Source organism: Corvus cornix, chromosome 21, assembly GCF_000738735.6.
Source record: "Corvus cornix cornix isolate S_Up_H32 chromosome 21, ASM73873v5, whole genome shotgun sequence".
Classification (NCBI taxonomy): domain Eukaryota; kingdom Metazoa; phylum Chordata; class Aves; order Passeriformes; family Corvidae; genus Corvus; species Corvus cornix.
In genome coordinates, this window is record NC_046350.1 from 2,911,012 (window position 1) to 2,932,876 (window position 21,865).

Here is a 21,865-nt window from a genome sequence, read left to right on the forward strand (position 1 = left end):
TTATTAAATATTAAAATGTTTCTGCTTTCAAATAAAAATTACTTGAAGATAAAATCCAAAGCAGACTAGCTGAGTTTTGAAACCGGAATGTGGTTCCAGCTTCATGCTGGGCTGCACTGGTGTTAATGAGTGGTCTTTCAAACATTCTTCTTTACAGACAGCGGTACCCAAAAACCATTCCAGCATCCCCACACACGTCAGATCCAGCCACTGGGCAACATCTACACATGAGCAAGGAAAGGCCTTATTTTTCTTCCTGACAGCCTTATCACAGCATTAATATCCAGTCTGTCCACCAGCACACCTTAAACGAAGTTCAGGTTAGCGGACCGGCTGGGCAGCCCTTTTGCTAAACGCTCTGAGCTCTGCACACTTTGGGGGCATTTCATTCCATTTCGGTACTGGTCGGGCCTGGGGAATGCCCGCTCGTGGTTAACCCACCATCGGGGAGGGCAGCACGGCGTGAACCCCAGGGCCGCGTTCTCTACGCCAAAAGCCAAAGCAGCGCTATTGATGCAAGGGAAACTGTTCCAGATCTACTGGTGACAAACGAGCACACGCTCTGCCCACGGTGTGCCCCTATCAGCCGTGCTGTGCCCGCGGGTCTGACATCGCCGAGCTCAGCTGTGCTCCCCTTCGGGTGCCGTGCAGTCAGACCTGCCCCGGGACCCTCCGCGGTACCGGGCTGCCGGACTTCCCCGCCGCCCTCCGCCAGCCCCGCCGGAGCCGGGAGTAGCTCACGGAATAGCGACTCGATGGTGACAGCACGGTTTGGAAACTGCCCTCTTGTCACGGGAGAGAGAGGCCTCGTGGCACCGCCTGCACCTACAGGTCCCGTCAATGACCGGAGTGAGCGACTGCCCTTCAGGCAGGTACCGAGGGCCCGGCGACACCGAGACGGGCACCGGGAGAGCAACCGGGGACGGGCACCCGCGGTCGCCCTCCCTCTCGCTATCCCCCGGGAGCGGGCGGACGGAGGCCCTGAGCACCCACGGCACTGCCACAGCCGCCGCTGGGGGCCGGAGCGACCGCGCCGGCAAAGACGCGTCAGAGTGCCGGGGCGAAGAACGAGGGGAACGTGGCCAGAGCGGAGCGCGGCAGAACAGGCCGGTGCCGGTCGGTGCCGGTGCCGGTCGGTGCCGGTGGCCGGTGCCGGTCCGCGCTTCCTCCCTCAGTCCCTCCCTCACTCACCCCTCGCCGCCGCCTCCACCGCCGCCACCGCCTCCCGGCTCGCGCGCCGCGCACACGCACGCGCACACGCACGCGCCCGGGCCGCGAGAGCGCGGGGGGCGGTGCCCCGCGCGCGTGCGCCGGGGGGCGGCCGGACCGCCGGGCCGGCAGGTTGGCGCCGCAGCGCGCGGCGCGGGGTGAGAGGTCGGGACGATGGCGGCGGCCTTGGGCGAGGAGGCGCCGGACAACGAGGACTACTACGGGCTGCTGAACGTGCGCCGCGAGGTGCGGCCGCGGGGCCGCGCGGGGCTGGGGCCGCGCGGGGCGGGGCGGGACGAGACCCTCGTGCTCGCCGCGGCGGGAGCGGCGCCCCTGCGGCGTGTTCTCCGCCCGGGCCGGGCTGCTGCTGCTGCCGACGGCGGGGCGGGAGAGCTCGGGCCAGGCCGCGGGCTCCCGGTTGAGTGCGCCGGGTGAGCGGCGGCTGGGACGGAGAAATGCGTGGTTTGTTCAGAATTGTGGCGGTTTGGGCTCTCCCGAGGCGCTCCTGATGCAACTCCGCGCACGCGGGGCACACCCGCGTCCCCTCGGTCGCGGGCTCGGGCACGGCTGTGGAGACTTCCCGAACGTTTCCAATTTGGAAACACCTACTGTTTTGCAAAACATCTTTCCCGCCAAAGAAAGGAGGGTCGAGAGTCCTTGATTTCACTTTTAAGAATAGATGGCTATTAATTGGTGCAGGTTTGTTACACCGGCACAGTTTGGAACTTAATGGGAGGCAACTGCTTTTTTTATAGTAATTATTAGGCAGATCCCCAAAGATCTGGATGTAGGAACTGTGCTGTAGTTTGTTTCAGCAAGTGCAGCAGCAATATCGATCTGTTATATATATGTGCATGTGTGTATATATGTATAGACAGCTCATCAAGCCCGCCAGCCTGGGTGTGGCCGCTGTAGTTGGACGAGGCTCGTACTGAACCACCACTGCGTGCAATGGGAGATCCAGATTTGGAAGCGATTCAGTCTGATAGCTTGGAAGAGTTCCCTTTGGGACTGCTGTCAGTCCCTGAGCTACGGGGCCAGTCTCCTGTGTCTCATATGTGGGAATCTGCTGCATTCCTGAAGGAACAGCCTGTGATGGCCACGCTGTTTGCAGAACTCCCTGATGCTGAGCTACTTATAAAAAAATTCTGTGCGACTCGAGCCCACATCTGGTTCAAAGCCGACGGGGCCATGCTTGTACATTCCTTGGGAGCTTTCGTAATTCCCCTCCAAAACGTCAGCAGCGTGCAGAGGTTAAAACGGTGAGGTGGGAACCGCGCAAGGGTTGTGACTGCTGGGGAAAGTTTAATGGTTAACTTAGCCAGGCTTCCAGAGCAGGACATTCGGGTTTTGTGCAGCGGGGAGCTGGAAACTGAGTTAAAGGGGTCTGCAAGGGAGTAATTCCAACAGAGAGGAGTGTGTGCTTTGTTAATTGCCCCTTGCTAATTATCTTCAGCAATACTGTCCTGTAGTGGATGCGGTGAACAGCATGTCTGGGTACTGAGCACAGGGTGATGTGACAGCTGAGCTTGGAACTGTAGTGACCTCATGGAGGCAGGATCCTGTGAGCAGGAATTGCCTCTGTGTGTGTGTGAATGGTTCATCTTTTAGAGATGTTAGTCTGCTAAAAAGGTGGTGCTGTGTTTGAGACCTTAAATGAGGCCATTTAAACCTCAAGTAGGGAGATGGGAGGCCTTTTAATATTGACTAGGGTTTTGATAATAAAAATGTAACTTACATACAATTTTTGTGACTGCATTTCCTGGCAGTCTAAAAATGATGTCAGGGTTTCTTTAGCGGTTTCAGAGAGACTGTTGCTCATGGAATATTGAACCAATGACCCAAACTACTCAGTGATGATGAAATGCCCAATCTAACATTTTATTGAACATGGCATTTATGAAAAACGAACCTGCTCATTTCTATTACATAATCAATAGCACATTAAACCATTTATCATTAATTTGATTTTAAAATGCCATTTTGGGCCTGTATGTTCCCCTGTCTTCCCAGTCAAGTTTAAATTTGATATCAAAGAAAGCACAAGGTAGTAGAAAGAAAAAAGCTAATTGTAGCTGTCCTTACTGTCTTGGGACCAGCAAATTTGGCAGCTCCCCTTTTGCTGTATCATTTCAAAACATTAACATGAAACAGTACAAACATGCAGAAAAAACATTCTGATCTGTCCTCAAATCCAAAAGGATTCCTGGCATTGAGACAGAAGTGAGTGTGTTTCTGTGATGGAAACCCTCCTTGCCACAAGTGGTAAAAAAGATACTACTTTAAGAAATTACCTTTTAGGACCTTTATTTCCCCAGTGAAAGCTAGGAACCTGTGGCAGCTTTGCTTCCTGAAGGGTGTCAAGAGTAAATGGAATTTGTGTCTGTAAATCCACTCCTGTCTGAGTGCCCCCCTCACTGACTGCACTGGGTCCTGACTGTGGCAGCCCCTGGGGACGACAGCCTGGACCATCAGGTTTTGGTTCTTTTACTCTGGGTGTTCTTCCAGGAATGGCTTCCTGTACCCAGGAACTGGTTCCTGCCCAGACAGTTTGGGAACTGGATGGTTGGGCTCTTTCAAGCTCTGCCTGGGGGAAGCTCTGGTTGATTTTAGCAACTGTACTTCTAAAAAGTAGGTTAAGCAATCGCCAAGGAATGGGCAGGACCTGCAATGCAAGGGACGTAGCAGGGTGAGGTGAGAGAGGGGAGATTACCAGGACTCTGGTAAGAGTCCAAAAATAACATTGCTGGGAGATGATAATGGAAGGACCAGGGGTTTTTCTGTATTGATTCTGAGAGAGCCATCCATGTCCTTGGAACGAGGCCAGGTGCCATCTGAGGTCCCAGAGTGGTTGCAGTAAAGGACAAGGCGGGTTCGTTCTTGATGCATTTGGTGGCACTCTGTTCTCATGGTTATCTGTCTGTGGCTTTGTGGGCAGATGATGCAGCTTCCTCCCTTGCAGCACAATACAGACCCTCCTGGGGAGCAGAAAGGGGTACTGGGGAGCACAAGGCAGGTGCTGGGATGAGTGTAGAACCATGGGTTTACATTTCTTACCTTTACAGCTGTGGAAAGTCAGTGCTTTTGAATAGCTAAGGTGTCTCCTTGAGGTTTAAGATTGAAATATGTGTAGAATTTGTTGTACATCTCTGGATTTATGTATTTTTATCTGATGCAACTCTGCTTTTTCTTGCTCTTCTGATTTGGAGGGGATAGTAGTTGCATAATACAACTAACATCTGAACATGGGTTGCTTGGGTGGTGGGGTTTTTACACAGTTTTTCATACCTGGGTATACACTGATGAGCTGTTGAGGTCCCTTGTTGCACTACAGATAGTGTGGACAATCCTGGTGTGTTTACTGAATATTTTATTAACTTATGTAATGAAGCAATAGTCCATTCTTGATTTTGGGCCAAAACAGCTGACAGACTTTCCTTTCAGGGCTGATCTTGAGAGTGGCCTTTTGGAAGGGGCATTGGCTGTCCTTGAGTTCATTTTTGGTGGTTTTTACAGGCCTCCCAGGAGGAGCTGAAGGCTGCGTACCGCCGGCTGTGCATGCTGTACCACCCCGACAAGCACCGCGACCCCGAGCTCAAAACCCAGGCTGAGCGGCTCTTCAACCTTGTCCACCAAGCGTATGAAGGTCAGGGGGAGGCTGAACTTTGCAGGGGGTTTCTGGGAGAGCTGTGTCTTCATGCTTTTTGAAGCTATTTATTATTACAGAGTAATAATTAAATTTTCTGGTACTTATCAATGCTGTTTCCTGCTTCTGTCCCATAAGTCAGAGGAGAAATGCCATATAAATACTGCAGGGAATGAGATGTGGAGTGTCTGTCTTACCTCCTGCATGTTGTAAATGATCTTCTTATCACTTCCCTTACTTCTGAAGACCTCTTCCATAGGAGAATAAAGACTGAAAAGCTTCAAACAGAGAGGCAGTTTCATATTGTACTGATGAACTGCTGCATCCCTGGGTTCTGTTCCCTGTCACCTGGCTGTGGTCTCCATTTCCAGCAAGTTCTTCTGTATGCTCAGACTGAAAGGACAACTGATTCATAGCAGTTAGAGTTTATTCTTGTGCCAAAGCCCTTTTCAAATACACTGAATTAAACTGAAATTTACTTAAATCCTGGTGTGCAAGTTGCACCTGGAGTGCAGGTGGATTAGAAGCTGATAGGAGTCATCCATGTTACAAACCTGGTGCACCCAGTCCTGGAGCCTAAAGACAAACTAAAGCAAAATTATGAATAAATATTCCCCCATTCAACATCAAATATGAGTGAATATTTTTTACTCCCCTAGTTTTGACTGATAAGCATTTGTTCCTTCCAGTTGGACTTGAGCATGTGTGGAGTCTTTCCTGTTGTCCCTAGGTTAGGTGTTAGGACATGTGGAAGCTTTTGCTGGGAGAGCAGGGAAGGTCTGACCTTGATGATGTGGGGAACAAAAACTCACAGTGCTTCAGTAATTTCATTTTAGTGTGGTGAGTGGCCTTACATTAGAGGCAGCAGCTTCCCTTTGAATTTTCTGGCTCCTCTTGGCTCTGCCTTGCAATGAACATGGAAATTGGGTTTAGTACCAAATGTGAGTGTAGTATGTTACAAGCAAAAATTTTGACATCTTGGAAATGAGCCATTCTACCTCCTGCCTATTTTCTGTTTCTCCTCTTCCATCTCTTAATACCACATGACAAAAGATTCATTTTATCAGAATTCATAAAAAGCAGTGTCTGCCTGTGACATTTAGCAAGTCCAATAATATTCCACTAGTTCAGACCAAAACTTAATTACCAGTATAAGCCTCTTTTTGCCTTACTGTACTCCCCTAGCTCCCTGGGGACACATCAGTTTCCCCACAGCCACAAGAAATACATGATAATGATAAACCTGGTCTTGAAACCCTGGAAGAGGAAATAGTGATTTTTTGATTTATTTTTTTCTTACAGAAAGGTGTGTTATAGGAACTTATGCATTTAAATATGCCTTACCCTTTAAAGATTCTTCCTAATTCTGTGCCCACTCTTTTTCTAAAGTAACTGTTCTGCAGTCTCCTGTTGTGTTTTGTGTTGTCCATTGCATTGGGTGAGGTTTTGGGAGGTTCAGATTCTACACACACCTTTGCCATTATCTCTTAGTTAATGTTTGGCAAGGTGTGAACTGCCTCGTGGAAATTGCTCTGTTGGTGCTTGGCATGTACCACGTGTGGGGAACTAGGTGGGAAAGGATCAGTGGACATGGATGGTGAGGAAGATCAAAGGAAGCACCATAGAGCTTTGAAAGCCAGACAGAGGTGGGTGCCATTTCCAGGTAGGGCCCAGGGACTGCTCTGGCCAAATTACTCATAATCTGCATGGTTGTTAGAGGGCTTGCGTCACCTTCAGTCAAAGAAAGCGGTGTTAGAAACCCCCCTACACATTCACTTAGGCTGCATGTCTCTTGTGTTCTTTCCACTTTCTTGTTTCAGAAAAAGAAGAAGAAAAAAATTGGATTTGTTGGGGGGAAAAGTCAGTATGTCCTCTCAATAAAGCATGTGGAAGCCTCAAAGGGGTTAATGTGCAACTGTAGAACAAGATGTTTCCAGGATCTGTGCTTGAATTCCAAGTATCATGAGTGTTTTGGTCCGAAATCAGAGGAGAAGACCAAAAACTGAGTTCTCTCCTCTCTTTTGGTTTCAATTTACAGTGCTTAGTGATCCACAGACCAGAGCCATCTATGACATATATGGGAGGAGAGGACTGGAGATGGAAGGCTGGGAGGTGAGAGAAATTGAGCACGTTATGGCCAGTGGCTTTGACTAAGCCCACCTTTATCTGCCATTGTTGTTCTATCAGCTACACTGACACCTGGCTGGTAATAAATGCCTGTTGGTTTGAAGGCATTCTTGGTTAGTTATTTCTGTCTCTCTCTGTCCCTGCTGAAACACCATGATGGATTTTCAAAGAACCTTTTGGTTTTGCACTTGACAAGAGAACAATAAACCTGACATTCAGAGTTCCCTGGTAGGATATTACCATGACAGGCAACATCTTTATCTGAGACAAATGTGTCATTATTGTCCATCTAATCCCATCTTTTTCATCTGAAACTTGTTTTTTTCAGCATCAACTAGTTTCTGAGTTTGAAATTACTTTTTCTTCCTGGGCTTGTTGGGGTGGGGTTTTTTGTGGTTTTGGTTTGGTTTAGTTTTGGTTGGGTTTTATGGGCTTTGGAACAGAACTTCTCCATTCATGTCTGTCCAGCTCTTGAGTCCCTTGCTGGCCTCTGCCAGCCCTAGTTGATTGCACTGTGCTGCTTGAAGCAGAATCCTATGGTATTGGGTCAGGTCAGCACCAAGGTCAAACTTGGAGTCAGTTGCTAGAAATGTGGAGCAGATCCAGGATGTAACAGATGTTTTTGAACTGCTTTTGGCAGACTTGATCTTATTTTGAAAAGCCAAATCAAATACTCCTTCTATCCATTCCAAAACTGGGCCTGTGTAAAAAATTCCCTGAGCCTTGTCAGGTAAGCAGCTGTGAACCAGCATAGCCTACAATCACACAACTCTCATTGAATCAGTTTACCTCAGGCTGGAGACTTTCAGTCATTTTCATTTTTGTGTCCACACTTGGTAGAGCAGTTAATGGATCGCTGAGGGTAACAGCTGCACTGCAGTGTCTTGTAGTTTTGCTTGGAAAGATCTTTGCCCTGGTTTTGTCAAGGGAATAGAAATAACAAAACCATTTTCCCTTCTCACAAGGCATGGGGTTTTCTCTCATGCCTGCCCTTTAATCTGGCCCGGGTGCTTTGTTCCAAACTCTGCCTATTGAAATTTGTGCAGGGTGGTTTCAGCAGCCAGGGCAGCGTGGTAGTGCATCCTGCATCCATGGGCCTCTGACCCTCCAGCACCACAATGCCCTGAGCAGCCTCTGCCTGGTAATCGTTTGGTTTTCATTTCTTTTTGAGCAGGTTGTGGAACGAAAGAGAACTGCAGCTGAAATCAGGGAAGAATTTGAGCGTTTGCAGAGAGAGAGGGAAGAGAGGAGACTGCAGCAGCGAACTAATCCAAAGGTAAGCAAAGACTTAATCCTGGTCTCAAGAGTGGATCTGTAATTATCACCAGTGTGCAGGGTGTGCGGAGCCTAGGTGAGGGCCTGTAGGGAAGAGCCCCTCATGTGTCTATACTTGCTGCATGACTTTCTGTCTTTGCAGTTTCTCTGCATAATATAGGGAGAACAGCTCACTCTTTGAACAATCCCCTACTGAATGGTCTTCTTTTCTTAGAGAAACATGTTGGGACATAATACCTTTTTCAGCAATTTTCAGAAAATAGACCTAACGCTGAAATATTTATGATTTCTTTCCAAGTTTTCTAAATAAAATGTAACTCACTGCAGTTACCTGACAGTTTTTCCCTTTGGCACTGCTGCAGTGTCACAACAATGCAGGGAGCTATTCAAATGAAACTAGCAACAAATCTGAGGCAGCCCTGAGCCAGCTGGGCAGCAGCACTGTGAGCAAAGTCAACCTGAACAGGACTGGGGTCCTGCCAGTGTCACGGTTAGTGCCTGTTTTTGGAAAGCGTGATCGTGCCCTCAGGATGAGAATCATCCCAGCTGCTGTTCCCATCTTGGTCTGTTTGAGCAGCAGACTCTGACCCCGAGTGACTCACCTCACAGCTAACCTTGGCTGGTCAGAGGTGCTCAGGAATACCATTGGGATGGCAGGGAAAGATGGACGTGGCGATTGGCCAGCGTATCCATAGCTCAGATTCATGGTGGCTTTGCTGGCTCTTGGCTTAATGAGTGTGTGAGGCAAACCTGGGCTTTGTCAGGATGGTCCCTGACTGAAGTTTCAAAGCTTGTTGAATTACAAAAATCTTGGTTCTTATGCAGCGACTAACGTTACCGAGAGCTGCATCAATTAACTGAATGAATTCATATGTTAGTGTAAAATCACAGTGTCCTCTGAGTGGACAGATGTGGGATTGCAGTGGTGCTTAGGACTGGATCCTAAGGAAAGCATCCATCTAAGCAGAGCTGTAATATTTTGAGGCATTTACCTTGGCACTGCCTTTGGATTTGCACTGCTCTTAGCAAAGCAAGTGGACTGTACAGATCCCCAGGCTGTGGGTAGGGCATAGACACTAAGAACTGGTTTGTACTGGAAGGATAAACAAGCATAAAGTGTTGTGTGAGTATCTATTGACAGCTTTATTCCAGGCAGGAAGGGATTTCTGGGTGCCACGAGCCAGGCAAACTATCCCTGCTGGAGGTGCGGGTGAGTGGAGTCAGAGAGATGCTCTCGGAGAGGGGCACAGTTATCTCCCACTCTGCTGCTCCCTGCTTCAGGAATGTGACATTTTCCCTGGGCGCCTCGCCGTGGCTGCGAGCTGCACTGTGAGCCTCAGCCTGTGTCCTGGGATAAAATTAGCCATCTGGGTGTTTACAGCAATTGCCGGCTGGCAGCCGATGGAAATGCCTCTCCAGGCAGTGTTCCCGTGGAATTGGGGAGCGCAGCTGTGATCATTTCATACACGAGCGCAAGTTATTTTAAAATTTCCAACATTTTGTTGGTTCTATAAAACAGTTCCACAAAAATAAAGCATTTTAACCAGAAATGTTGAGCAATAACCAGATGTAGGCAATTTGGAGGGTTGAAATTGAGTCTCCTATTTGCTTTTAGAGCTTTGTTTTTCCTTTCAAAGACGTGCAGAAGGGTTGAAAAGTTCGTTACTAGGTTTAAGAAGAACAACTTCCTGTTAGGAGAAATTAAATCCAGTTATTTTCCTGCTGTGGAAGGCCAATATCTAAGGAATGCAGGTCCCTCAAGGCAAAGCATGGCACAACTTCCAGGTTGGTTGAAGGTAAATCGCTAAGAAAAAAGTAAGGAGGAAGTATATATCCTCTGGCACATCTGCGAATTCCATCAGTGAAGTCTGTTTCCTATTGGCAGGGTGGCAAATAAAGGTGACTTTAAAAGCTGATCCCAGCTCCGATGGGTCTGTAGTGCCACTCCTGCTTCCTGCCCTGCCGAGCTGCTGCTCTGCAGCACAGTGCAGGCACCGCTGACTTTGAGCAGGCATTACAGCTCTCTCCTGTGCTCTTCCTTTCCCATGGTCGGAGCAGGTGGCTGATGGGAGCTGGGAGCAGCAGCAGTCCCCTCCATTATCCGGTGGCATAGGGGTGCTCTCGTTCTCTGGGAATATTTTTAACTTTACCATCTGCTGCTTTTCCTGTGCTTGCGCCTGAACCAGTTTCCTTGCCAGGATCCACAGACCTCCGAGGGTGACTTCACCTGCTTGGCAGGAGGTGGAGGGTCTGCCCAGGGTCCACCTCTCACCTGAGGGAAAGGCAGAGGAGTAGGAGGTCTGCTGGGGAGCCGGGGAGGGAACGGCAAGATGCTCCTTCTCTCTGAACAGATCTTGTGGATTTTCATGGAGAGGTTCAGGTGGTTTCCTTTTTCCTTGGGAGGGATATTTGCTGTACAATTCATATGTGTGAAAAAGAAAATCGTAATATTTTGAGTGTGTTTTAGAGATACGAGGTGCAGTGAATTTCAGGAATGTGTGTGCATCTTGGTGCATCTTTCCAAAGGGTGCAGCATTGTGGCACCAGTAAGCCAAGTACAGCAAGATGGTCTCCAGTGGGTGTTTGCTAGTACAGGACTGCACCCTTCCAGGGTGGTTAGAGGTTTTCCATTGCTTCCCTCTTCTTTTGGCCTCGTTTCAAGGAACAGCATGGCATAGGAGAGGGCTGAAACTGGAGAAGCTGTAGAGTCTGGAGTCCCTTGAAGGTGACTTTGCAGATAGTTCCTGAAAGGGCAGGAGCTGGTTGTTGGTGTCACCACTCAGAACAATGAGTGCAATTGCTCTGAAATTCACCATCTGCCAAGGGTGGTTAGTAAACAGCTGGGCCACAGCCCCTGTTCCAGGGTTCTACTGGAAATAACCACACCTTTCAGTTTTAAAATATTTATCCAATTTTTGCTTCATAAGTAATCAGAAAATAAACACTGAGAAGAGGTTAGGAATCTCTGCAGCAAATAGATAGCCTGGGAGCCCAGGCAGAGAGTAGGTTCAAGTCCTGCCAGACTCTGCAATTCTTCCTTTATTTATGGTCCAGCATTTGATTAGAGAGGAGCGATCAAGGAAAAACGCTCTTTCAGACTGAAATAAGGATTTATTCCATCTGTGCTTGGCCTCAGTGTGAGTGGGGTTTGTACCTACCCAGCTATATAGTTTCCATACACAAACTGCTCAGAGTTCAGTCTGTGCTTGCACACAGAGGGGGGGTTTTTATTGCAATCCGTACGTTTTATAGGAGCTGGGATGCTGTCAAATGGGTCCGCAGGGAAGGTTTCCAAAGCATCTTGAAGTTATATGACCCAGACAAGGATCTAATTGTGCTCTTTTCAAAGAAACACACTCCTGCAGTTAGTCTGAGGGAGCACAGCAGCAGGTAGCCAGACTATTGAGCTGTGGCCTAGTTTTCCATAGGAATAAGTTTTTCTATGGTCTGAGAAAGGAAATGTTTACCACTTGCTAAAAGTATGTCTTTGTCAAGCTTTCCTTCTGATCACTAAACATAAACTAGAAAAAGAAATCAAAATATTTGACTAACAAGGTCAATTGCAAGTGAATGATACAGTTCAGTCCTAAGTTGGTTTAGGTAACTCGTAAGAAGTCTGTAGAGGTTTTCTGACTAAGTTCCATTGAAGAAAATCAATTTCTAGAATATATTATTTCAACTTTCAAATACTGACAGGGCACAGTCAGTTGTGGGGAAAGAAGAAACCTGCTGTGTAAAGGTGTTCTACCTGCTTCTGTAATGTGTCACAACAGAAAAATGACCTCCCGGGATTGCAAGTGGAGTTTGTGCTGAAAAACTGCCTTTTCTCCAGTCTGTTTGATAATTTATATTGCTGTTTTGAAATATTTTCATCATTCACTTTTGCCTTGTGCATTAGGAAATGCATTTTAGAGTGGTAAAAGTAATTGCAGGACAATGGAAAACTGCACAAAAATGTAATCATGCCAGGAATGGTTCAGCCACTCATCCTGTGTACGCCAGATGTTTGCTAATGCTAAATGCCTGTTTCACTTGTCATCCCTCAGGGAACAATTAGTGTGGGAATAGATGCCACTGACCTGTTTGATCGTTACGACGAGGAGTATGAAGATGTGCCTGGGAGCAACTTTCCCCAGATTGAGATAAACAAAATGCACATATCCCAGTCCATCGAGGTGAGGAGGGCAGATGATGCCGTGTGAGCAGGGCGTGAGCGAATGAGGCACCACGGAACACAGAACACGCTGCTCAGGGGTTCTCAACAGGATTTGGGGGGGACGTGGTGGCCAGCACGGGTGGGAGGAGGCAGCTTGGAGCCAGCCAAGTGCTGGGTTGGCTCTGTAGTGTTCGGGTGACTGGTCTGTGGGCTGCAGTGGTCCTGCCCTCCTGCCAATGGGGATGCTCAGTGCCCAGTTCTCACTGAAAGGGGTGTGTTCAGTGGATGAAAGCAAATGGCACCCAGTCTTGAGGATGTGCATAAGGAAAAGAATGGGAAGCATTTCCTGTTTCAGAGAATTTAGTCTGCTAGAGAGATGAGAAGGGTTTACAGCTCAAGGTCAGGACTTAAAGGTGGTACATTACAGGTGTCACAAGTGTCTGGTACAGTAAGAATTATCTGACTTTTTGCCATGCTTGATGTTTGACTACAAAACCATTTACACTTTTCAGTGGTGATTATGTCTTTGCAGAACATGCACTAAATGCGTGAATTGGGATCAGAGTTACTAGTAACAATATATTCATTTTTCAGGCACCCCTGACTTCCACAGATACAGCAATACTGTCTGGTAACCTTTCCACCCAGAATGGGAATGGAGGGGGATCAATTAATCTTGCACTGAGACGAGTGACATCTGCCAAGGGATGGGGAGAGGTAAGAGTACACCTGTTATACAACGTTATATTCAATCTATTACCCAGTGTTCTATTTGGGGGGGGCAGGGGGAGACTTCAGCTGTGGTTCATCTCTCATGTTCTATAAAGTGTAGAAAAAGGAATTCTTAAAGGAATATGAGACAAAGGGAAGACCAAACCTTGTTTTTTCTTATTTTTCTCCCCCCTCCATTTGGCCATGCAATTTGGACTTCACTTGTGCAGACAGAATTGTTACCTGATGTCTCTAGTCTTTCTAATTTCTCCATCTGAAGGCACAGTGCTGTGAGCAGGCACTTTAGGGCAGTGCAGTAGTTGGCCTTTGCTTCCAAAACTGCTTTGCTTGCATGGTAGGAAGTTATGGGGAAAATAATTTGACCCCCCCAGCAGATATGGTCTGAGCAGCTGGAAGGTCCCATGTTGCACCTGAAAGCTGGGCTGTGTTTGAGATGCTTGTGGTGTCACTGGTATAGCTGGAAGCTGTCTGCGCCTTCCTTCTTGCACACAAGCTCCTGCTAGCCTGCTTCCTCAGCTCAGGAGGAGTCTTCTTCTCATTTGAGATTCACAGACTGGAGGCTTTTGATTTGTGTCAGGATTTTGTGAGGGAAGAGTTTTCTCCACGTTTCCCAGAGTGACCAAATCAGGTGCCAACAGCAGTCACCTGTAGCTTACAGAAGTGGCTTTGTTTTACCCATGAGCTCCAACTCAGCAAGACACCTTTTCTTCTGAATGCAAAGCTGCAGAAAAGGGAGAGTGCTGAAAGAGGTGGTAAATGTTGCCATGTTACCAGGCGTGTAAAACAGCTGTGATGAAAATGATGCTTGTGACATACTTTGTCACAGTTGTAAAGGATGTTTTCTTCTAACACTCTGGCATTGTGCATTCCAACAGTTGGAGTTTGGAGCTGGAGACCTTCACGGACCTCTCTTTGGGCTGAAGATATTTCGTAATCTTACACCAAGATGGTAAATATTAGAGAAATGGCCTAGTGGTTAATATTCCACAATAAGGAACTAAATGACTTGAATTCTCTTCCACATTAATTTTGGATTTGTTTTCTGTCCTACAAAATAAGGTATTTTCGCTTTAGACTTAAGGTCATACTTATATTGTCAAAATACTTGCATTATTTCTGGGTGTTGGTGCTCTCCCTTTCCATATTTCCAGTTTAAGGAAGGTCTGTGTTCCACATCCTAAGATTTGTACTTGATCTTCTCATTAATCGTGGTACTTGAGGCAGGATTTCCAATCAGAGCAACAGCTGTTTGCGCTGGGAGCAGAACAAAAAATGGGGAGCTCTTTTGATGCTTCCATGTGTGAGAGGGAGTTTCTGACAGAAAACAGGAGATGATGTGTCATATTTTACAGAAATAATGTCAAATTTGCAACTAGTGTCATGTCTGTTTACAAATGAATAGAGGTCTCAGGTTGCAAAGGAGAATACAAGGTAAGGGCTGTGATTGGAGCCACGTGTCAGAGCATCACAGGAGCTCATGTAGGTTCCCTCTGTTTATATTTTTGAATTCAGTAAATATACCATTCCTTAGAGCTTGTACAGGGTTCTTGTTCCCCGAAGAGTGCTTTAGCGCTGGCTTTTAGAGCTGATGCCCAAGGATTATTAAATAGCAGGGTTGCTCTGTGCCAATAGCCCAGTGTGTTCTTCTTCAGAGACCAGGATGTTACCTGCACAGGGCAGGAAGGGGAAGGCTGGATGCAAACGGCTGCCTGGGCAGCGCTGTGTGCAGACAATAAACCAGGGCACAGCCTGCTCTCCTGAGCGCCACTGCGGTCAGGGCAGTCTAAGTTAATTTTGATTTTTCCCTGAAAGCCTCAAGCACCATGCTGTTTGCAGGACCGTCTCTGGGCATGCAGCAAAGTTCCTGGGCAAGAAGGAATTTGAGGCCACCTGGGAGCCTGTGTTTTTTTTCACTGACAAGTTTTTCCTCATTTGTCTAGTTTCATCACCACAAACTGTGCCCTGCAGTTCTCATCCCGCGGAGTCCGCCCCGGCCTCACCACAGTTCTGGCCCGCAACCTGGACAAGAACACGATGGGCTACTTGCAGTGGCGGTGGGGCATCCAGTCAGCCATGAACACCAGTATTGTCCGGGACACCAAAACCAGCCACTTCACTGTGGCAATGCAGGTGAGAGCCACAGGTGGGACGGTGATCCTGCCCTGTGGGAGACAGGGGCCTCACCTTCCTGTCCCACCAGTATTTTGCTTTGGGATTAGAGGTTAAAGGAGCAGCTGGTATATCCCACGTTAGACCTAATGTAGGTAACCAGCTGTTTGGCAGAGCACAGCTCTTGGCATTGTCATAGCTGACATGGGTCAGCTTAGAGTAAGGTCCGGACAACACGGACAGCAGAGGTTGTAAGTGGCAAGCACTGCTCTGTGTTCTGTGCTACTTCAAGGGTGAGAAAGGAAATTGTGGGGAAAGTTCAGCAGTGGCCAATTTTCATACGTTTGTCCCTCTTGTGTTTCAGCTGGGAATCCCCCATTCTTTCATGATGGTCAGTTACCAGCATAAGTTTCAGGATGAGGATCAAACACGAGTGAAAGGTTCTCTCAAGTAAGTGCTCAAGAGGGAATTCACGTTGCTCGCAGCCTGAGGACTCTGACCTCTCCTGCTGCTGTAGGCCTCCAGGTTCCACACAAACCAAATGCTTCTGTGGCTTTTGGGAATCTGCTTTTCACCCTTTAAAAGGCTGAAGTGAATGTCTTGGAGGCTTGGCCCTTTGTGCCTCTGGAGTTAAGTGGAACTTAAAATACTTGTGTATGATATCTCTGTATCATTCCCAACAAGAAAGCCAGAAGTTCTTGTTTACTACTTGGCAAGCTGGAAGGGCTAATCTCACCTTGGAGATACACAGTGAATCTTCCAGAGGCCAACATCTGCTGCAGTCAGATGCATTTCCATGCTTTACTTGTTTGGGAATTACAAGAGAAATTCAAGTGTCTTCCCTGTCTTAACAGTTCTTGGTTCTGTCATTCTAGGGCGGGTTTCTTTGGGACCATAGTGGAGTATGGAGCAGAGAGGAAGATTTCCAGACACAGTGTTTTAGGAGCCACTGTCAGCGTTGGTGTTCCTCAAGGAGTCTCCTTGAAAATCAAGTCAGTTCAAGATCACAACTCTTAATTACAGAGGCTGACCATAACCTCCATGATTCTATTTCCAATATTCAGGTGGGAAAGTCCCAGTCCCAGGGCAATACAGGTGTATTGATACATCACTTGGAGGGGGTGCAGCTGCCCTCAGCTCTAAGGCAAGCTGTAAGCCCACCGTAAGCAGCGGGTGCCTTCCACAGGTGTGACTCACAGCCTGAGCCCCCTCAGTGTGTGTGTGTGTGTGTGTGGGGGCATCAGAATATTCTGGAATACAGCTTAAAGTGAGATTTGGAGCATTCTGGTAAGTGAATGGAAGATTTCTGAAAATATTAGTAGAGCTGGATTCCATGTGTATTATGCTGTACACAAGTGTATGCTTGAATTAGGGAACTACCATTACCAAATGCAGATGATTTTACCATTAATAAGGTGCAGTTCACAGAGGGACAGAGCTCATTAAGTGTCCCTGTGCTGTGGTGCACTTGGATTGGGGCCAAATACAGGCAGGGTGTGAAACTGCTGGAGGGCCTAAAGAACTCAGGCCCAAGGAAACTCATGTTTTCTAAAATAAATATTGTTATAAACATCAGAAAAATATTCATGTACACCTGCCCTGAAGGCCCATGCCATTGTTATGAACACAGGCCTTCTCTAGAAGCATTTGTCCCTTTTTCTGTTGAAATTAATGACCAAGCAAATTCTCCTAAGATTAAAAAAAGAACTTTAGAATGGTCAGGTACTATCACAAGCTGCTGCTTCAAAGTCTGGCTCTGGCTGGTGTCAGCTGCCTTTCCTACCGTTGGCTTTTTCAGTTTGTTGGGCTTTCACCTTTTCGAGCTCCTCATTCATCTCCCCTTGGTTCAGCAGCACACACTGCTGCTAAATGTGCTTCATCAAGCACATCCCGCTCTGCTTTTCCTCTTACCGTCCCTCTGCTCTTCTTTGTTGCAGGCTGAATAGGGCCAGCCAGACCTACTTCTTCCCTGTCCACCTAACAGATCAGCTGCTTCCCAGCGCCGTGTTCTATGCCACCGTGGGACCTCTCGTTATCTACTTTGCCATGCACAGGCTGGTCATCAAACCCTACCTCAGGGCACAGAAGGAGAGGTGAGTTTGCACTTTCCTGAGGAAGTCTCACTCAGGCTCATTTGTGTGAGGTTGTGGGTCAGTTGTAATTGGGGTGGGTAAGCAGACCCTGCCAGTTTCTGCCTGAATCCCAGCCATGTGTTCCTGATGAGATGTTGTCTTCCTTCTGCCAGAGAGCTGGAGAAGCAGCGGGAGAGCACAGCCAGCGACATCCTACAGAAGAAGCAGGAGGCTGAAGCTGCAGTGAGTCTTTCTTGTAACTCGGTCCTCTTAGTGAAAGAAAACTCTTTTCACTCTGGACCATTCTCTTCTGGCCATGGTGTCTGACCCTGCATGATTTCTCCTCTGCCACTTGTGTTGTGACAGGTCCGGTTAATGCAGGAGTCAGTCCGAAGGATAATTGAAGCAGAGGAAGCCAGAATGGGTAAAGATTATTGTATCATTTACTTGTTCTATAAATTTGAAGAGAAGAAGAAACAATGCAAACACGTTGTTTCTTCATTCCCACTACTGATGAAGTGCAGTGTAGTTGCTGCTGCACACGTAGTGGGGGAGCCCCACTATGACTCAGCTCCAGGTACCTGAGCTTAAGAGGGATCACAGAATATTATCTTGGGACATGGTGTGAAGTGGATCAACAGACTGAAGGCAACAGTCTGGATTCACCTCTCCACTAGAGAGAGGTGTGTGTATAAATAGGTGCAAAAGTTGTAGTCTGAAGTTCAGCTTTCACTGATTGCTCCCTTACATGGTTTTCTCCTGGATTGTACTGGGAATCTGATCTCTGATGGTTACTAGCAATTTTCCACAGAATGTTCCAAAGTGAACTGAAATCCACGTGGACTGTCACATCAGTGTGGCACTGAAGTCCTGTCACTCCATTCTAGTGCTGAAGGTTGCTAACAAACACCCAGCTAAAAATGTTGTTCTTTGTTGGGAAGCATGGGTCCAGGCCAGGAGAATTAAGTCTCACTGAAAGCAACACAAAATGCTGGGATGGTCTTTTTGTCAGTGGAAGCCTTCCACCACAGCTGTGATTTCCTGGGAAATGCAGGTCTGATTGTAGTGAACGCCTGGTATGGGAAGTTTGTTAACGACAACAGCAGGAAGAATGAGAAGGTGAAGGTTATAGATGTGACTGTGCCTCTGCAGTGCTTGGTGAAGGATTCTAAACTCATCCTTACAGAGGCCTCCAAGGTACGTAGCTGTTCTGTCAAAGCCCAGATTCAGGGACTCAAATGTGTGGCTCAGAATTTTGGTTGAACCATATGGTGTCCTGCCAGGGGATCTCTCCAGTGGCTCTGGATCAATTCACAGATGCCATTTACATACCAAGTATTACAAACTTCCAGGAGCTTCTGTTTCTCGGGGCTTTTCCAGTGCCAGTGTCTGCAGTGTGGGACAGTGGGTGTTACAGACCTTGGGGCTGTACACCAGGAACTTCCCAACCCCCTGGTTTACTTCTATGCACTGAAAACTTGCAGAGGTGATTCCCCAGTGTCTCACCTTGCTGGCAACAAAACTCCTTTTTTTTTTTTTTTTATGACACCTTGTCTTGGCACTAATAAATGTTTTTGGCCAGCTGGAGAGCTGTGAAAGTCCATTCCCTAATGCTCAGTCTGTCCTTCTCTGGTTCAAGGCTGGGCTTCCAGGCTTCTACGACCCCTGTGTGGGTGAGGAGAAGAGTTTGAAAGTGCTTTATCAGTTCCGAGGAGTTCTGCACCAAGTGATGTCAGCTGACAATGAGGCCCTAAGGATACCAAAGCAATGTAAGTAGTACAGGCTGCCCAGCATCTTCCTTGGGGAACCAGTAATGGACTACTTCAGCTCTGTGGTGAAGCACACAGAACTGGGGTTCAGAACTGGGGTTACTGGTATGGACTGACCATGACTTGCTTCTGCAGTAAGGCCCAAAAGAACTCAGCAGCAACTCTGCAGCTGTTTGTACCAGCCAGTCTGTATCTCTAACTGGGGCTGGAAGCAGAGACTTCCCACAGGTGCCAGCATCCTTCTGTGCAGTTCACAGCACTGGGTGGCGATCTGGGGACTGAATTTAATGTATGGAGGCCTGAGCCAGATTTCTTCCTTGTCCCCATTTATCTTACCTGCCAAAATATTTTCCCTGGTGGAATAGCTCTGTGAAACCAGTATCTGCTTGTGACAACTTTTACTGACACCCCTGTCAAGGGCACAGACCTTTGTTTGCCCTAGACCAGCTCCCTGCCCAGTGTGAGCAGCACATCCAACTGACAGAGCTTCCAGAAGTGCATTGGAGGCAATGTCTCCAAATACTGGAGTTGTGTCTCGTTAGTGGCCAGAAATGTTCCTGCCTGTCTGTGGTACAATGGTGGGCTCCAGCACGTGTCCATTCCTTGTTCTCCCCCACAGCTCACAGGATCGATGCCGATGGCTAATCCGGGGAACACGTGTCTCTCATGGTACCTGGGTCAACGGAAACTGCAAAACCTCCCCCGGACGCTGCGAGTTTGAACAGAGACACTTTTATTTTTACTGTCTGTATAGCAGGCGGTGTCCTGCCGGTTCTGTTAGGGACAAAAGGACAGACCCTGCTGCTCTAGGCGGCTCCCAGGCAATATCTGAGTTGTGGCTCGGTACCCAATAAAGCAGTGTGACTCTGAGTGCACAGTGCTTTCTGCCGAGGGGCTGAGCGGGCATCCTGCTCCCAGCTGGCCACGGCCCGTTCGTGCACTCACACCTCCCTCCTGGCGCTCAGCAGGGACGAAGACCTGTTCTCACTTCTCCACATACTTCCTGGGGTAGGTAACACACCTTCTCCTGCTCATGAGGGGAATTTCAGTTCTCTGGCCACCTCCTGGAAGTCCCCTGTGCAAATACTTTTGGAGAGAGGTCAGTGATTGTTTCAATCTCAAATCTGTGTTTGAAATGCACTTGTTAAGAAAAGTATGTGCTTAAGTATGAATGAATTTGCCTTTTGTAGTAACATGGACCTCTTCAGCACCAGTCCATCCAGCTGCTCATTTCCAACACTGCTCTTCCAGACAAGGACACAGTGTATCATAGTTTTATTAATTTTTCTGCCACCCACAACCATGTATTGTCAAGGATTTCCAGAAAAAGAGGAAAGCAAGTGAGGGAGAAGGACAGCAATTAATTTCATTTGATTCAGATGCTGCAACTATCTCTTCACATCTAATTTATTTCTAGTAAGAATAAATGTAGTTCATAAAGTAAACCATACCAAAGTGAGGAGGGAGGCCAAATGGATAAAAAGCTGAAAATGTAACACTCATCTGCCCTTTCTGAAAAGCAGCAGTTACGGCATAAATCCATTGACTTTATCTTGCCTAGAAGCCCTGCCAGGGATTTCCAGCAGAAGGGCAGTCCTGGCCTGGTGACACAGCAGCTGGAAACGGCACCTTGTAGAATCTGCTACACACTGGGTACATCAGCATCACTGAGGCTTTTACAGAGAAACAAGGAATCATCGTGGCTTGGTCATAGTTTTGCTCTGGCTAAGTCCAGACCAGCCCTTGCTGCTCATGGGTGAGAGCAGAGGGGAAAACACCCATGTGTTGGCAGTGCAGAGTTGCTTTTGACAACTGCTGTAACTCCTTTCCTGATGTGGACTTGGCCCCTGTTCTGGGCAGCTTTGGTTCTCTGTGCTCAGGTCACTGCACCTGAGAGGAGAATGAGGTTTCCAAAAGAGATGCTCTCCCCTCTAAAAAACAAGTTCATATTATGAAGGGGTGTTCATTTGTTTTTATTAAAACCAAAACTTTCCAGTTGTGACCAGTTCCTGGTGCAGGGCTCAATTTCACTTAGGGCCAGCATTCTGTCGATCTGAAATTAAATGTAAAATGTGCAATAAATTATATTCAGCTGAAAAGCAGCTGCCATTCCCTTTGCATCTGTAGGACGCTCCTGAGATGAAACCCCTGGAAAGCAAGGGTTGCAGGTTTTGCAAACGTAACAGCACTCTCTGTGGGACTGGGCAGAAATCTGAATCTCCTCCAGTTCCTTTTTGATGTCACTGTGTGAGGTGTATGGTCAGAAGTGAGGAGCCAGCCTGTAGAGACTAGGACATGGCAGAATACTCCCACAAGAGCATCCCTGAGAGCCAGATGCTCGGTCGGTCTCCCCAGCCCACCTCCTCCTTTCTTCCTTGTTTTTTGTCAGTGCCAAGTTTTGCCAAGACTCTTAACAACAGCCCCACTGCAGAACCACAGCCTTCACCACCATATTCTTGCTGTGAGCAGCTGCCATTTTACAGCCACTACTCCCCTGGGACTTCTCTTTATCACTCTGTAATTCAGAATTACCAACAGAATTAAAACAGAAGCTCTAAGCAAGCAGAGCTGAGCTTCCAGCTTAGCTTCCAGTGTGACCTAGTGCCACTTCCAAAAGGCTGAGCCACCTTTTCAGTTTGCCAAGGTGTTCAGGCTGCTGCTTTGATGGCAGCTGGCTGAGCAGCAGTGCCTACAGGATTGTGGCACATACAGGAGCTGCAAGGTGACACCAAGGCTCTGGCAGCCCTTGGGTGGTTTGGAGTCCTCCATG

At 47.7% G+C, this 21,865-nt stretch overlaps 2 protein-coding genes across 3 annotated transcripts in view; one reads left to right on the forward strand and one right to left on the reverse strand.

Moving 5' to 3' along the window:
• CAMTA1 (calmodulin binding transcription activator 1) overlaps nt 1-1,240 on the reverse strand; it is a 235,443-nt gene extending 234,203 nt beyond the window's left edge. Inside the window, exon 1 of the mRNA XM_039563897.1 lies at nt 1,192-1,240. The gene's annotated coding sequence lies outside the window, so the exon portion shown is untranslated. The remainder of the gene's footprint in view (nt 1-1,191) is intronic.
• A 108-nt stretch (nt 1,241-1,348) lies between these two features.
• Nucleotides 1,349-20,535, forward strand: DNAJC11 (DnaJ heat shock protein family (Hsp40) member C11). 2 transcript variants are annotated; one of them, XM_039563910.1, is made up of 16 exons: nt 1,349-1,455; nt 4,726-4,855; nt 6,894-6,967; nt 8,157-8,258; nt 12,304-12,432; nt 13,008-13,130; nt 14,021-14,094; nt 15,086-15,275; nt 15,619-15,704; nt 16,130-16,246; nt 17,192-17,347; nt 17,500-17,569; nt 17,693-17,750; nt 18,381-18,523; nt 18,966-19,095; nt 19,715-20,535. In XM_039563910.1, exons 1-16 carry the CDS (start codon nt 1,384-1,386, stop codon nt 19,738-19,740), a joined length of 1,680 nt encoding a protein of 559 aa, XP_039419844.1. In that variant the 5' UTR covers nt 1,349-1,383; the 3' UTR covers nt 19,741-20,535. The 2 variants fall into 2 exon arrangements, with proteins under 2 accessions (XP_039419844.1, XP_010404131.1); XM_010405829.4 differs by lacking the exons at nt 1,349-1,455; nt 6,894-6,967 and having other exon boundaries at nt 4,775-4,855.
• Nucleotides 20,536-21,865: the final 1,330 nt, after the last annotated feature.